At 35.5% G+C, this 17,922-nt stretch overlaps 1 protein-coding gene across 1 annotated transcript; it reads left to right on the forward strand.

The window, feature by feature from the left end:
• Positions 1-3,330: 3,330 nt before the first annotated feature.
• On the forward strand, positions 3,331-16,935 carry LOC149562354 (transport inhibitor response 1-like protein). The gene is made up of 3 exons (XM_089825876.1): positions 3,331-5,161; positions 14,745-15,237; positions 15,899-16,935. Exons 1-3 carry the CDS (start codon positions 4,536-4,538, stop codon positions 16,649-16,651), a joined length of 1,872 nt encoding a protein of 623 aa, XP_089682002.1. The 5' UTR covers positions 3,331-4,535; the 3' UTR covers positions 16,652-16,935.
• Positions 16,936-17,922: the final 987 nt, after the last annotated feature.

Here is a 17,922-nt window from a genome sequence, read left to right on the forward strand (position 1 = left end):
ATACTCACCTTGTCTTTTCTAAAACTAATGTTGAGTCTCATTCCTTTATTAACACCCCCCTTCGCACTTTTACAACCTTAGGTAGGGTGAGATTCTCATCATCAAGAGGATAGAATCCTCAAACTCCTTCAAAATATGATTAAGGGGGATTATTTTTGTTCCTTTCTTCCAATCATTGATTTCAAAGATGACCACACACACTTCTCCCTATTTTGGGGTTGGATTCCCTAGCACCTGAAGTTGTGAAAATCTGGCATATGGGAGGATAGATCTTTTGGGTGATAAGAATCCAACCTCCCAAGAGGATATATATATATATATATATATATATATATATATATATAAAAACTTGTGATTAAACTCCTCCTACAACCTCAATTTCCCCCACTTTGGCTCCCAATTACTTCATTAACTGTTCTTATGCATCCCATTAATACCAAATTCAATCACGAATGCTAAGAAAAAGGGGTACAAAAATATGCCATGCTTGAGGATAAAATTAATCCTCTAGGGGTGGTAGAATCTGCCACCCTTAGATGATTTCTCCTTCTTACATGTTGATTCCTTGCCAATGATTAACACTCACTCAAACCATGACTTTCACATGAATTTGTCTCAAATTCCACAGGAGGGTGCAAATCAACATGCCACAAATTGATCTCAAAGCATTGATTTGGCTCACTTGAAAGAGGCCCAATGCTGAAATAGACTGTGGAAGAAGGGGCTTCTATTCATAACAAGATGATGTTGCGAATATGTCACAACACTTGCATTAAATTTTTTTTGTACATAAAAAATTAAATGAAAAACAATATAAATAAATAAATTTCACCATTGTACAATTATAAATAAATTACAATGTAATAACTTAAGATACAATTTCTTAGTAATATTAAAAAATTTATTAAATAATGAAAAATCTCCACTCATCCATTTTGAATCATTCTAGATTACATATTTAAGAGTTTTGTACACTTCCCTTTTTTTACAAATTTTGCCAAAAAATTGTCGACCCATAAAATTATTTCCAATTGTTTACTATTTTTTAGCTATAAATCTTCTTTTTTTCTCATTTGTTTTCTTTATCTATGTAATTCTAAAATTTTCCAAAATAGATATTTTTTTCTTCTATTAGCTATACTTTTTTTTTTTCTCATTTGTTTCCCTTGTCTATGTAATTCCAAAACTTGCCAAAATAAATATCTTTTTCTTCTATCAAATTTGCCAAAACAATTCTAAAACTTATAATAGATTATATCAAATTTTCCATTATAGTATATGTCTTCACTTTAATGATTTAAATTTTTTTGGTTGTTTAATGTTGCATATATTATCAAATCTCTCATGCTTTCCAAAACCTATATCTATGTTTCCATTTCCTCTTTTGTCAAATCTTATTTCTTTTAGTGCAGTGCGATAAATTGATTGAGTTCACCAGTGAATTGTGAAATGGAGGGCCAGGTTAAAAGATTTGCAAAAACTGACAGAAGAAAATGAATTGAATTCTTCATACTCTCTATTGCTTCCCTATTGCTTCCTTGAAACATGTTAGGTTCGCCTCGAGTCAAAATAATAATTTCTTTTCAACTTGACACTAGAAGGGTAAGCACAATGTTTTCCTTACATAACTTCAATCCACTATTAATTTGTGGTGGTGTTTTTGTTGGTAGCCAAAGTGTTTTGTGGTTTTACTTACATTTCTAATTGATTATTAATCTGGCGGTGAGGAGTTGATGTACACAAAATGGACTGCAATGACTGTTGGATGTACATAAAATGAATTTCTTGAAGTAGCTCAATAAACTTTGAAGCAAATACACTTGACAGGTATAAAGCCAAATCCCACAACCTTTGTTATCATCCTTCCCATGTCTTCTAAACTATAACAAGCTCTATTTTTATTTGAGCATAAATGATGTAGTTGTTTATATTCTAGAAAAAAAAGGATGTCATAGATGTTCAATCTCATGTTTGATCGAAAAATAATCTTGTCTCTTAAAATTAATTTCCTTATATTGTTATTTACATTTGTAATGCAGCTCTAATTCTTCACTAATATTGGTCGAAGTCAATATTGTAATCTTTCTAATCTGATTCATGCGTCCAATGAACTTTATAGAAATTAAATATAGGTGAGATATATTGAGGCTATTCATGTGTGAAGAGCTCAAATATTCATTTTGGGTGGTAGAGACATCTTTAAATGTGTATTGTTTAATTAGAATATATATCTTTTTATATTTATTAATTTAAAATAAAATATACTTTAATAAATACAGTCATAGATTGGTTACTTTATCTTACCTACTACTATTACTCAATTTTTTCTAATTATTTTAAATAACATTTCACATAATTTTTTTTAAATACTTATTTTCTTATTCTAATGATACAAATTTAAGAACATGTAGCATATCTAAGTGACATCCTTACAGCAAAAACACATTGTTTCTCAATTATTCGCTTTTTAATCTTCCATTATGATGTACTAAATGTGCAAATTGTTCTTCCTTTAAAATCTCTTCAACTTTAGCTTAAACAAGTTACTTTTGTTCATGCTTCTTGCCATAATTGTTCTCATGGTTTCTTCTATTACAAAATGAAAAATGATATTTATGTATTGTTTTTAAATAGATTATTTAGGATTTTAATTTATGATCTTTCATTTATTGTTGGATTGTTTTAAGTCGGGACTTCTCATGTATTGTTTATATTTCAAGTAATGAATGCACATAAAGTGTTGCAAATTGATTAGGAGATCAAACATAAATATTATATTGCTTTGTTCATAAAAATATTGGTTTTCTTTCCTAGCAACACCCATTTTCATTAGTGACTTTACATTATATTTTTGCAAGCATGTGATCTTTTATACAACAACTCACAACCTTCTCTCCATGTTGAAGCCACAAATCATTTGAGAAGTACGAAGATTCACCTATGTTGACACATTTATTAGGTGTTGTTAATTGACACCGAGTACAACTACTACACTAATGACTTATATATATATAGAACTATTTTTTTAAAATTAAATGAATTAATTCTTCGTTATTGAAATTTTCATACCAAAGATCACCAAACAATGATCATTCCAAAATTAGTCCTATTTACAAATAAAAAATCGTATCGACTAAAAATTACTAAAAATGTTATTTGCCTGAGAGTTGGATAAATGGATTTGATTGCAAGTGTCATTGCATAATAATAATAGGTAATAATTTTTCATCATCTCGGATGATATCAGGCCAGTAAGTTGTCATGACCTGATCGCATAATACATTGAAAAGTAAATGGCACTTAAACAAATGTGGTAATCAATTTTCCATTGGCCAGGCTGAATTGGAGGCCTACCCTATTTGAAATGCTACAAAGCTTTTTCCATTGGAAAAGAATGATTAACCAGGCGGTAACCAGTGGGCACCTTCAAGGGTTTTTTCATCATTTGGCCTTTTGTACTTTTAGGCTTTTGTTTAGTGGATTTTTCTACTTTTTGGGGCTAGCTGCTTTTTCTCGGAGAACCATCCCAAATGTATTTTCTATTGAAAGAAAAATGGTTTTAGAGCACACCCATTTGACTCCCACATGCTTGGACTGCTACAATTTACATGTTAATGCGTACCCTGGATGCCTCCATAGATGCTCCTCCTTAAATCTACTGCTAATCGTTCTTCTTACTCCACACAATGCGTGGAGAGCGTTGATCCACCTTGCAGCCTTTTCCTTTATATTATCCTACCAAACCATCTGTAAAACTAAATATGCTGCAGACCATATTGTTCTTTATTGTTTTCTTGTCTGCTCGCTTGCCCGTCGCAGCTGCCTGTCCCCTTCCAAGCACTGCGCATATTTTTGTCTCTTCCCCCACATCACAATCCCAATCTTTAGAGCATCCAGCTCTCCCCGTTCCTCTCTCTTGAGTTTTCCCTTCCCAATACCCTCCATTACGATTCTCTTTCCATATCCCAGAAGCTTCCTGATGTTTGATTAGTTAGGTATGCTAGCTGACTGGTTTGTGGGGTTTTTTCCGAGTTGCATAGAAGGATTGAATATTCTCATGCCATACAGGTCCTCTTCTTGGCCTGAATTCATCTCCTGGATTTGCTGAAAAGTGCTTGAGAAGTTGGAAGTAGAATACACCTCACCCTGTTTTGTCCCATTTCGTACTTTAGGCCCGTTTTTATCAAGTGGGCTACCAGATTTTGGCTCCAGAATCTCTCGTTTCCTTGGCCTTTTCAGCCTCAACAGCTCAGACCTGATGTAGATGTTGGGGGAAATCTTACCTCCATGCTTTCTAGGGTGTGGTGAAACGCCATTCCAAGACCTTTTGAAGCTTTAAATTATTGTGGGCGTCGCAAAAGCCAACCAAATCCTATCCCCAAGCTGTGATAAAGCTCAGGAATGTGGTAAAGAATCTACCCCATGGTGCTAAAAGCCAACGTTAAGAAGACATAGAGGTGAAAACAAATACTGGGCTTCTCTTACAAGATAATGTGCGCTGCTGTGCTGTGCTGTAAGTGTAGCTAAGTTATTCAATGGGGAATACGGATTGCGATGAGAAGAGTACCAAGATGGCTCAGGCGACAGAAAACCAGTCAAGGGTTACAGACGACGAGGAAGGGAAGCTGGGCTCTGATCTAGAAGCCTTGTGCAGACTTGCATCATCATCATCATCAGCCCACAAAGCCACGGAGGAGGAGAAAGAGACCGAGATTTCCTTCCCTCATGAAGTACTAGAACATGTGCTCCAATTTGTGACAGGCCGCAAAGATAGAAACTCAGTTTCTCTAGTCTGCAAATCATGGAAGAAGGTAGAAGCTTGGACTCGCTACCATGTCTTCATAGGAAACTGTTACTCAGTTTCTCCAAGCACAATGATAAAGAGGTTCCCCAAGGTAAAATCTCTTACCTTGAAGGGCAAACCCAGATTTGCAGATTTCAATCTGGTGCCTAAGAACTGGGGAGCCTATCTATATTCCTGGGTGTCAGCCATGGGTCCTGCCTATCCGTGGCTGGAGACCTTATCACTCAAAAGGATGACTGTCACAGACAACGATCTACTGATTCTTGCAAACTCATTCCCTTACTTCAAGGAGTTAACACTGTTTTACTGTGATGGGTTCAGCACCGAAGGTCTTGCCATTATTGCAAGCAAGTGCAGGTAAAATATTTTGTGTTCCAAGGTTTTATAACAGTTGTACAATGATATGATTACTTTGATTTAACTAATGGTTGGCATGCACAATGACCTCTAAAGCCCGGTAGAAAAAATATACTACATCATTCTATCTGCAGCTTCATATACTTATCTTTGCTTTCAGTCTGGGTTATTAGATACTCTGTATTTAAAGTTTGTCCATCTTTGGTCGTAATGCTCGGTTGGTTTTGTCCGTATGAAGAGATTGGTATTAAATGTATTAATTGATGCATTCAGTTTTAACTTGCGATGTCTTCTGCAATAGTTCCTTAAGTGTTTTGAGTTTTCGTAAAGTTGTCTGTTACTGCGCTGCTCAGGGTTCATGGCATCCAATTGCATGTCCAATTTCTTGCTTTCGCTAGATTTCCAATGCTCAAAGCCTCTGCATTAAACCTTGCTTCTAGAGTTTAGCCAAACAATATGTTACAAGGCTGGTTTCTTTATTGAGACCACATGAACTTGTGGCGTTTCAATACATAGATTATTTTGCAGAAACAAGTGTATTTGTAGATCATGACGCAATATCAGTGGTTCTAACCATGTTCTGTGCGACATTCTTTCTGCGAGAATAACTTAGTTTTCAGCTTAACCCATCAAATGGTTTTACAATATATAGGAAGGAAGGAATCTATTCAAATGCAAAGAACTTTGCATTGTATGTGGAAATATGGACACTTGTTTATGTAGGTATTTTTTTCAGAATGGCCATCTATAATCTATTCTACGACTTAAACTCTTTTTCAGTCCTTTTCTCTTTCGGCTGTTATCCATAATGTCAAACTACATGCGTGTCTCGTAATGATCAAAAGGAAATCAAGAGGTCCAGCCAAAAAAATTGTAAGCCAGAAGAAAAGTGACTTCTGTTTACAACATCTACATGTTGAATCATAGAAAAAGTTTTACACTATAACCTGAATGTAGTATGCATACGTGAGGTGCCTTTGAGCTGCAACTAGAGAAGCTAGAAGATGATAATGGGGGTCCATATTACATATGGCAAATGTAAATGTGCAGAGGGCATGCTATATAATATATACCTGGGATGTTGAAAGTGCCACTAGCCAGATTATTAATAAGCTGTGGTAAGTTGTATGACATGAGATGCTATTCACGGTGTGGTAAGTTGTGGGACATAAGATGCTGTTCATATTCTTGTGATGCCCTCTCAGTTGTCTTTGTGCTCTCTACGAATATATAATATTTCCGTCTTGTGTTTTTCATGATATTGAACAATTAAATCTTTGATGACTTGAAAAAAGTCAAGTATTGTAGGCTTTTTGTACTTGTTGGAACACTTAGGGCAGATGCATTCTCAATAAATATTTCATGCGGTGAATAGGCTAGTTTAAGATGGTGGATGCTAGAAAGGTCATGAAGTAAGGCACGGCCATTCAGTCAATCCTTGATGGTTGCAGAAAGTTGTTTAGTATACTGTAGTTGTCTAAAAGAAAAACAGAAATCTGAGGGATTTTCTTGATATGTTAATCATTAATATATTCTACATGGATCGGTAAGCATCTCACCTCGAAGTTGTTTACTGCTGATCATAGTTTTTAATGAAGTGATCAAATTGAGTAGCATTTTAGAGTCAAACTTGTTCTCACATTATGGATGGCTACAGAAAGTTGAATCTGACTTTTGTTCTACCCTAGGCAATTCTTACTGTTATATACTTTAATAATGCTAATGCGTTTATCTTTTTTGGCTCTAAACCTGATGGGAATATAGTCTGAACTGGCATGTGTAGAAGTTGAAGTGTCTTATTGACAGATAAACAAGCTAAGACAGCAATACTTGCATTTAGGTTGGAATTGAACATGAGAGTGGTAAGAGATGGGAAGATATTGAGGTTGTTAGTGTTTATGTGACCATTATAGTATTAAAACTTGTGCTTTTCTAATGAAAATTTTCTTCCCTTGGATATATTTAGAAATGGAAATCAAGATGAAATTAAGAGGGAAGCAGGCATATGGAGATGTCCAATTTCATGAAATCACATCATCTCAGGAAGATTGATCTCAGCTGCAGGGTTGGATGTGCCCCCAATAGTATGATATCACGAGAAGGGTGTGAGCATAAATTTACCATGTTTTTCCATATGTATTAATCTTGTCTATTAATGCCATAGGTCCACTAGTGGTCTTTTATCCCAACATATGGATGGCAAGCTGCCTTCCATATGGTCATTAGTCTCATCAGCATGAGTTAGTTCTTTGTCAATATGTGCCTGATTCTGACAACGGTGGTTAAGGCTACATACAGCTGTGGATTTTGATCCTTGAGAGGAATCTTAAATCAGAAGAGCTTGGTTTGAATTTGGGACTTCATCAAGAAACATTCTCGTTAGTTTCAAAAGAAGGCTTAATCCTCTCATCTCTTGGATCAGGCTATACAAAGAAAGTGTCGAATTTAGACCTAGATAATCTAGCTCCAAATGTATATAATCTATGCATTGCTTTTGGCAACTAGCCATCTAAACTGGAGCATTTGCCTTGTGGAGACCATGCACTTTCTGGCTTTTATAGGACACATTTGTACTTTACCAATAATCCCTGGTTGCAAAAGATGGATTACCTTGGAAGCCTTTGATCCATACATAATCATGGATTTCATGGGGACAAAATGGTAAAAATGCCATTGTTATCAATTTTCCACAATCCATTAGAATTGAACAAGTAGCTTCTGGTTTAGATTGTCTATGAGTTTTTAACATCAACATTTCAGATCGCACTGTGATCCATCATCAGGATGATTGTATTAAATTTTGGTGAACCACAGATTTTCAATTTTTCAGTTTGACGGAAGACTAAAACTGGCTCCAGTTATATTTTAAAATTTGGTGTGTCTTTGTTAAAGAGGATTTTTTGAAAGATTATGCTTGATCTACATAAATTCATGTTTGCTTAAATGGCATGGAAGGATGAAATTCAGGTCTAGAGACCTTACCGGTTAATGAACATATACATATAATCTAATCTGACTTCTGTCTTGAAATTGCCTAAAATACTTTAGAAGACTGGGAATTTGATCATCAATATATATGCTTGATATGTTGTCTCCAGTACAATACCATGAATTATTTCTGTGCATTAACTTGTCTAACACTGAAAGGCCTCTGTAGAATGTTATATTTACAATCATTGCAAATGCAATGTGATTTCTTCTTCATCGATTATTAGTATGTTACGTGGTTTGTCTTTGAGTCTTGACCTAGCCGGATGTTTTTCTTTTCTTTCTATGTCAATGCCCTTCTTTTATTACGGAGAGGCTCTGGAGCTCTGTTTGCCCTTGCTTTGATCTCCTAAAGGGTATATACGGCACACACATCGAAAGGGCCACTTGCTAATGTGGATTAGATTAAAAAGGTTGAATATTCCTATTGTACTAAAATATAATCAAGGTTGTTAATGCAGTGCTTATTTTGGTAAATACCTGAGGCAGTGAGGAGGGTATAAGCACCAAATCTCTAAGTACTATTACTTGTCTTGTTAATTGGTAAATTCCTACGAGGTACATACTTATGCCTTTTCTTCTTGAAAAGCTTTGACTGGAATTACCAATATAATTTGACTAATAATTTGAAAATGTCATAACTTACAATATTAGTTGATTTAAACTTGAAGACCTTTTTTCTTCATTGTTCCATCCAGGAATAAGCTGGATTAATTTACTCATTGAACTTTAATGGAGTTTGTACACAGTTCCTTCTATCTTGATTTCAACTATATTTCTTTCGTCAATTTGACTGTGTATGATACTTTGTTATATGATTAGGTGGTTCTCTCAACTACAATAGCTATTGTAATATCCCTTGCAATTCTGATTTTAATTCTCTGATTTCTTAACCTGAGAATTTCATCAAACACTTTGCACACAAGAGATATATAGCAGATCTAAATTCCGATTGCTTTCTAAATGCCAAACTTTAATAGATATGCTTGCAAAGAACTCCAAAACATTCAACAATGAAGATGCAAATGTATTTGTATAACACTGATTACAAATAAGAAAATATGGATCTGTAACAATAAGACATTAGGGCAACGCCTGCTATGATGTTCAATGATATTCTAATCCCTTCTGACAGCTTTTTGATAAAAGATTCTGATATAAATCAGATTACAAAACTTCCACAACTGATTTCTAAATCCCTACAAATGCCCTAAGATATTCAGATCTAACCTCAATGCAATGCAAAATGTAAACAGATAGAAACCTGGAAACTGCTCAAGAAATTTGGATTTTCCTGTAGCGAGTCACTGTAGCAGCAGTGACACTGCGAGTCACTGTAGCAGCGGCAACACTGCAACAAATCACTGTAGTCATATCCGACTTATTCCTTCAATCATACTCTACAATCTGGCCCTAGGCACCATGAAAAGACTGTTCTGTCTTCTCCAATAGCTGCAGTCCTTTGAAGGATCTTTCACCAATATGCTCAAATAGAACACTAGTATGATGTTCACCCAATACCAAATTCACTGGATATTTCACTAGCTCAAATGGAGGCACATAAAAGAACTCCGTTCTCTAGTGGCAAATGCTGAAACCCTTGGCTCAATTAAACTCATCAAATGCAAATGACAATAGTTGGATGATAAGTAAAGAGCCTCACATGCTCCTTTTATTCTTTCCTTGTGGGAGTTCATTGACTTTCTCCCAAATGTGGGATAATAGATATTATTATAGTTTCACTCTATTATAATATTATAATATTAATATGCTTGTCATAAAGTGTGAATCCCCAATAAAACCCTCTAACCACCATATTAGCCTACAAGGGTCACATAATAGGCTAATCTCAATTACTGAGAGATGTCAACCAGGAGGGGACATCACAGCTATACAGATGTTGGACATTCTCTTATTTTGTAGGCTTTCATGATGAGGATGCTGATGTAGTTTGACCTGTAGATCAATAATCTTAAATAACATTTTGGCTTCTGACCTTTGGATTGTTCAATTACATGATTGCTTGCTTTGATGTATGTCGAAAAGATGGATTTTAATTTGTATCTTGCTTTCCAAACTTGATTTGGAAAAAATGCTGTATTGAATTTGGAATTTCGTTGTTACCCCGAGTTTCCAGGATGGGACAATGGGGGGATGGGAGAACGGGTTTCTGTGATATTTTTTCCCTGGAGAAGGGACGACAAGGGATGGCTATATCAACATCTATATCTCTATCTATTTATCTATATATATATATATATGGAAATCTGAAATTCCAACCTTGACTCAATGGTTTGAAGGCACTACAAACTAATAGGATGCTGAACATGCCCTTTGGAGTGGAGGAAATTTCTTCTAATGACTCATTGAGGAAGCTGAATGGATTAAGGTCAAGCCTGTAGACCATATTCTCTGTTCATTAATATACGGATCAGCGGATACAAGTTTTTGTTCTGCCCATTTTAAATCTTTGCATATATTTATATATTTGGATGTTGAAGTTTATTTTATTTTCTGAAATGTAACCAAAATGTTTCTACTTATCAATTCAAAAATTGGAACTTTGCAGACAAATTTAAACATCAAAATCTGAAACCTTCTGTGCCATGTGTGATCATAAGTTTTAGTAGTCTGTAATCTGCCATAAGTTTCAGTAGTCTTTAATCTGCCTTAAATTTCAATAGTCTGTTATCTACGTGAGTTTCAGTAGTCTGAGAGTTGAGGAAATCTGTTCTTGGGTTGATGCTACTATTGTTATTTTACCCCTGAAAGTATTTTAAAAATTTGCAAATATATTTTAAAAATGCCATGAAATAAAGCTACAGCCAGCAGAAATAGCCTTATGTCCCTGGGGATAGACAAACTGTCTCCAGATGTCTGGGGCATGATCAGTGTTTTCCAAATTGATTGTTGACCGTTTCTGTGTTTCCAGAATGGTATGACTGTTGACCAGTTCTGAGTTTCTTGAACGGTTTCTGAAAAATTTGCTTCATTGGGGATGACTTGGAAACATATGTGGCCGTCCCCCGTCCTCGACGCTTGCTGTTTCCTAGACGGGTGGATTTGGGGTGGAAATGCATTTCTGGGTAACATTAGAATTTTGACTTATTTCTGCAACTCCTTTGCAACCTGTTTCTTCCTTATTATATTCATCTTTGTTCTATTCTTCTTTCCATTCATCTGTGGTTTGTACTTCTTCAAGCTTATTGCGTATGCCTTTTAAAATCTTTCTGCAGACTTCTTTATTTGCACTTCCTAAATCTTTGTGTCAATACTCTTTCTTACGCCCTCACTTAGGCTCATGATTTGTTTCTTCAGATGATGATTGTGCTGCCTGATTCTTCCAGTTTAAAATCTCTCTTTGCTATTTCTTGTTGTATGACTTTTGGTTCCTTTTTTTGCATTTTGTTGCATCTGTTCTATTATTCAAATAATTCTCATGTCTTCTTGATTCTTTATTCATTTTGTTGCATTTGTTCCATCACTCATAATAGTTTTTTGTCTTCAAATTCACATTTGATTGCTTCAACTTTCCAACTCCTTCTGGCCTCTTTTAATGCCTGCATTAGTGGTTGCTAAAATTTCTTGCATCTTGAAAGTCATATCTTCTTTATTCATTTTGTTGCATTTGTTCTATCATTCAAAATATTTCTCATCTTCAATTTTACATTTGGTTGCTTTAGCTTCCCTATTCCTTCTGGCCTCTTTTGCTGTCTACATTAGTGGTTGCTAAAATTTCTTGCATGTTGAAAGTCATATCTTCTATTTTTTGAAGGTCCATAGTTTCTTAAAAACATGTGAGTAATTTTTTTTTGCTCCAATTTCCTTGATCTTTTGTCATTTCACTTAATGCACACTGTCCTTTAATGTTTGGGTTTTTCTTTTTGGTGTTTATATTTGATTTATCAAAAATGTTTTTGTTTTGCATGTTTGCCGCTTTAAATAATTGCCCTAGCAAATTCCTTGAAATTCCTTCCCCTTCTAAAACTTGTGGGTGCTTTGTTTTATTTAGGAGTATAGGCCGTGTACTACAATTAAACTTTTGCATTTTTTTGATCCCATGGACTTTTCATTCTAGTGGTGATTATCACCTTTCAATAGATAGGCACTTGTTTTTATAATGTATTCCATTCAATATTCAATATGGTTGTGATGTTTGTTTCAATATAATTTGAAATTAAGACATGTTATTTGACTTATGTGCTTTTGAACGTATTCTACTACATGTCTTATGTGTCTTTTCTGTGCTGTTGTGGTAAAACTTCTCTTTATATCTATTCTTCAAAGCCTATTCCCTAGCCAGCTTCTACTCCAGATTTTGGTCTACCCTGTATTCTATGTAAAATCTGTTGCCCTCAGTGCACATGTGATAGAGGTTTTGATTGATGTTTGCATGTGCTATATTTTCTCATTGATGACCATATTCACTTCACCTTTAACTATCTGTCATTAGTACAGTTGCTGTACCTTACTATGACTGTTAGGATCTGACAAGCGTGCCTGATTATCAATGCACTTTTCACATGTTTGATTTTGTCTACTGCAGGCAACTCTATGGTTTCTTTAAATTATTCAAAATGTCAATCTTCTCCAATTTGCTTGTGTAATATTCACTTTATTTGTTAAAGAATTTGTGTGTTATAAACACACACACACCTATTTGTGATGCAATTTTTTTCAAATTTTGATCGATAATTGGGAGCAGTAAATCCTGGCATACATAGGTAGGCTGTATAAGGTGCTCTTCTAAACCAAGCAGACCAGCTCAAATTAATATTTCCTGTTATGGTCACTGCAACTGTACATCCACTGTCGTCAGATTTTTGTTAAACAAGTGAACTGAAACATGAAGAGAATTATAATGCTGTTATGATGAGAATACAAGTCTTGCCATCATAATAAAATTAGTAAATTCTAAATACAAAGTATGAGACCATTGTGAACTGGGTATAGCAATTTGCTTTGTCAATGAACCCTCTACATTTGAGCATGTCATTTTTCATTGTATATTTGATCCTTCCCTGGCCATCATAATGTTCCGCATGGTGAATATGAAAAGGTTATCTACCTGTTGGTTTGATAATGTGTCAAAATCATAGTAACACGGGGACGCGTCCCCCCCCTTTTTGTCCGACGTCTCGGAGACTTCAACGCACCGGAGACTTGGGGACTCCGTCTCCCCGTCCCCAGCGGTGCCACTAGATTCCACCACCTCCACCGAGGATGGGGGACATCCTGCTATTCACTATTTGCAAATTCGACTATTTATGTTTAATGTTCGATGTTCCAATTCAATGCAATGTTTCAAGTATTCACTCTTTTACATCTTTACATCCTATATTGCAATACATATTTTCATAACTAACATTTTTAAATACCATATGCATAGATATATACACCGCTCTTGTCCCCTACCGCCGTCCCCCCACCGTCCCCCCGCCGTCCCCAAATTAAGGCCCCTCTGTCCCCCCGTCCCGGAAACTTGTCCCCTCGTTTCGCCGTCCCCCCGTCCCCCAGGGTGGTGTAACTATGGTCAAAATAGTCTTTTTCATACATGTTTCAATCCTGCTGCAAAACTAGTTTTAAAATCTGAATCACTCAGTAAGGAAATGTATAATGACTGTTTTCTCTTTTAAAAGAAGCATTCTAATTTTTTTAACAAATAGTAAATTGGGGGTGCCAGTGTGCACTGTGTGGATACATATCCAGTGCTTCCATTTGGAAGTCTAGGCAGTGTCACTCCTGTAGCTATTATGTACAGTCAAAGCAAGTAAATATTGTGGTAGTCCAAGTTAGGAAAGGAATTTGAACTCTTTTTGATGCAATTCACTGCTTCCCATTCGGTGCTGTCACTCTGTTTGTTTACTTAATCTGGTCTTGAGTAGAAATTTGAAATTTCAGTAATACTAAATTCTGGATGTTTTTAATCGGGTAACAATTATCTGTTAATATCAGTTTTTTTACTAACCTTGATTCCTTTTTTATACGTTTGGATGTGGTGTAGGATTCAATATGCTATCAAAATGTGATGGATTGATGTATAATGTAGTATAGAATTGTAACCAGTAATGTCATGGATGTTTTTTTAATCTTATATCGAATATAATTATCTAAGAAATCTTGATTTGGATTCAATTCTATGCACAAGCAATCTTCAAACAAGTAATATTGTCATAGTTCAAGCTGTTAAAGAGTCTTGAATTCTTTTCAAGAGGCTGACTGTTGCCTATTTAGTTCTACCTTTCAATTTGGAGGTTCCTAGATCCAGTCTCAAGTAGAGATTATGTCATGCTAAAGTCCCTGTTTTCTTTTACTGGATCAACAAGATTTTCTTATTATCAGTTTTCTTGTGATTGTGATTTTTTTTGATGAGCTTTAGATGTAATATAGAATTCTATCTAGTTTAAGTTGTGATGTATTAATCTATAGCCTAGGTTAGAAGTTTTGCTGCCAGTTTTGTTAGCTTCCTTCTCAGTAAAGATTGAGCAAACACTGTTTTGGATTGAACTTTTTTGGTTAACTTTGTTTTACATAATCCATGATTGCCAGCATTGCAAGTAACTGGATTACTAATTGACAGAGCTTCTTCTTGCAGACAATTACAACGATTTGATTTGAATGAAGATGATATCCTTGACACTGGAGTTGACTGGTTGAGTTGTTTTCCACAGACAGCTACCACATTAGTATGCCTCAGCTTTGATTGTTTGGCAGCCCCGATAAATTTTGATGCACTTGAAAGATTAGTGGCACGATCCCCTCTTCTCAAAGAGCTAAAGTTAAATGCATCTGTTTCTATTGGACAGTTGTATCAACTCATGTTAAGAGCTCCACAGTTGACACATTTAGGAACAGGCTGTTTCTCTAATGATTTCATACCTGAACAAGCAACCGTCCTTCAGGCTGCCTTCAACAATTGCAAGTCACTTCAAAGTCTGTCAGGGTTTCATGAAGTTGTTGTGGAGTATCTACCAACAATCTATTCAGTTTGCAACAACTTAACTGACCTGAATTTTAGCTATGCTGTAATTGGTAGCAGAGAGTTGGAGCAGATTGTATGCAAGTGTCCAAAATTGCAACGTCTTTGGGTTTGTCATCTGTCCTCTCCCATTACTTTAGACGATGAATTTTAATATTATGTCTTTTCAAAAGCTGAAGTATTGGATTACACTTGATACTTGACATTAGAAATTCAAGTTTAACCATATTGTGTTTAAGTAACTGCCTTGTAACACAATCAGCTTACATGGTAGCTGAATTTCCAGAGTTGCAAAGAAACTTCAACTTAAATTTTGCTTCAAGATTCCTTCCTTTACCATCCATTGCTTATTTTACTTGAGCTCTTACACTTAAAGATTGGAAAAAGGCCCCAAAATATTTAGATCAAATTGTCTGTGGACTGGTTTTTGGTAAAGTTTGTTAGGATCCAATTGTATCATTATACAATAGCTAAGAGATGTAACTTGAATAGGAGATGTTGAAAATCTGTTTGGATTTCTTGGGATTTTGTAAGCTTCTGGGTATTCCTTTTGTTTTCCAAAACAGTATCTTTCTGTAATATATCTAGCATCAGTGAATTTTGTTTTTCTGTTCTTAAGGTTATCCTAAATATACTGAACTGTGTCATATTGAAGCCACTATGGCAGTTGTTCTTCTAGGTAAAGATTGCTTCATTGTTCTAATTTACCTTTCTTATCATTCATATCATGAAATGTTTATTTGCTAATGAAAGCAAATTTTTATATGCAGGTTTTGGACTCAGTTGAAGATACAGGTTTACAGGCTGCTGCTGCAACATGTAAGGACTTGAGAGATCTACGAGTTTTTCCTGTTGATCCACGAGAGGATGGTCATGGTTCTGTATCTGACCAGGGACTGGTCGCCATTTCAGAGGGATGCCAAAATCTGCAGTCGATACTTTATTTTTGTCAGCGGATGACAAATGCAGCAGTTGTGACCATGTCAAAGAATTGTCCAAAACTTGTGAGTTTTCGGCTCTGTATTATGGGTCGGCACAGACCTGATCATATAACTGGTGAACCCATGGATGAAGGATTTGGTGCCATTGTAATGAACTGCAAGAATTTGACAAGGTTCTCAGTGTCGGGACTACTCACCAATAAAACATTTGAGTACATTGGAACATATGGAAAATCACTTCAGACCTTGTCAGTGGCCTTTGCTGGGGAGAATGACTTGAGTATGAAATATGTTCTTGATGGGTGCAGACATCTTAGGAAGCTGGAGATAAGGGATAGCCCTTTTGGAGATGCTGCTCTATTGTCTGGTTTACATCACTATGAAAACATGCGATTTTTGTGGATGTCTTCTTGTAAGGTCAGCATGCAGGGCTGTGTGGAACTTGCAAAAAGGATGCCTTTGCTCAATGTGGAAATAATTAAAGAGAGTGAGTACGATGACTCTTTTGTGGATAAGCTTTATGTGTATCGTTCTGTAGCAGGGCCTCGTATAGACAGACCACCCTTTGTAATTACTTTGTAACCAGTAGCTATCCAATTTTGTGCCCATGGCCATTGTATTATTACCCTTCTACTCTTCATGTTTGGTGATGGGCAACATGCCTATGTAAATATTTCCTTAGCAAAAATTATGAAGTCAAACTGCCAATGTTTGTTTGGCATTTCCCTAACTCTAGGGGCAAAATTGTTATGAATGTTTTGTTGTGGTCAAGTGGGAGTTATTGTTGATCAGCCTTTCAACAAAGAAAGGCTCTTTGATTCTGTAAGGAAGGTGGGGGTAATGAAAGATCGTTGATGGTCAACAAATGTCTTATGCAAATGTAGTTATACTATTCTGGGATTTTTTATTACAGTTATTCTCAGCAAAATAGAATGGTTAGATTTATCCTGTATGTTTTGGTAGTAGCTCTATGTAATGGCAGTTATTAGGTTTCTTGTTTGCAATATATTTTGCTGCATTAAAAGTCTAAAAGTCTTAGAACATTTTAAAAATTGAAATCTGAATATGCGTTCTTAATCCTTGTTCTATGCTTGGTGTGTACATGCAAAGATTTTAACTTCCCATGAAAGACTCCGGTTTCCTCTGTATATCTGGACAGTCCTTTGTTCTTGTGCGTCTCAAGATTATATACTTAAGATTCTATGTTGGAGGAGTCATAAGACAACTTCGATCTATGTTTGAGAGCCATTAAGACATCTGTTCTTTCTGTGAGTAGCCGATCGTTATGTAATGCAGCATATTATAAAGTTAAGCCATTCGAATCTTTTTTGCCGAATGAAGGCTCCAAAATCATTTCTTGCTGGGTTGATGAATTCTCAGTTAACTTGTTAGAATTTATAGTGGAAATTAGGGACCAGACTTCATTATATTGGTCTTATTTAGTTCTACTTTGTGCACTTTCTTTCTCTTTACTAAAAATACTTGTCCTTCAACCATTTGGTAAAACAGATCTTTAGAGCTAATTGTTAAATTTCAGTCCGTAGGATTTTATTTATTTATTAAAACACAGGTCCTTGTAGCTGCAGCCATGGGATGACCCACTTGCTATTTAATTCCTGCTTTCAGATTGTAAATTATTTTTGAAAATTCAAAATTCTTGGTTGTATAATGTTGATTGGGCCACGATTCAGTGATCAAGATATGCATTTTGGAATGCCAAAGACCTTGGGTAATGAGTTGTTGAGGTGGGTGTTTGCAATGCAGAAGACACTGGGTAAACTTACTGGTTAAGTTGTGTGTTTTGCAGTGCAGAAGACCATGGTAAACCTCGATGAGGGATAGAGGTGGGTATT

This window comes from Cupressus sempervirens, chromosome 4 (assembly GCF_028749045.1).
Source record: "Cupressus sempervirens isolate cs-2001-9-10 chromosome 4, ASM2874904v1, whole genome shotgun sequence".
Classification (NCBI taxonomy): Eukaryota; Viridiplantae; Streptophyta; class Pinopsida; order Cupressales; family Cupressaceae; genus Cupressus; species Cupressus sempervirens.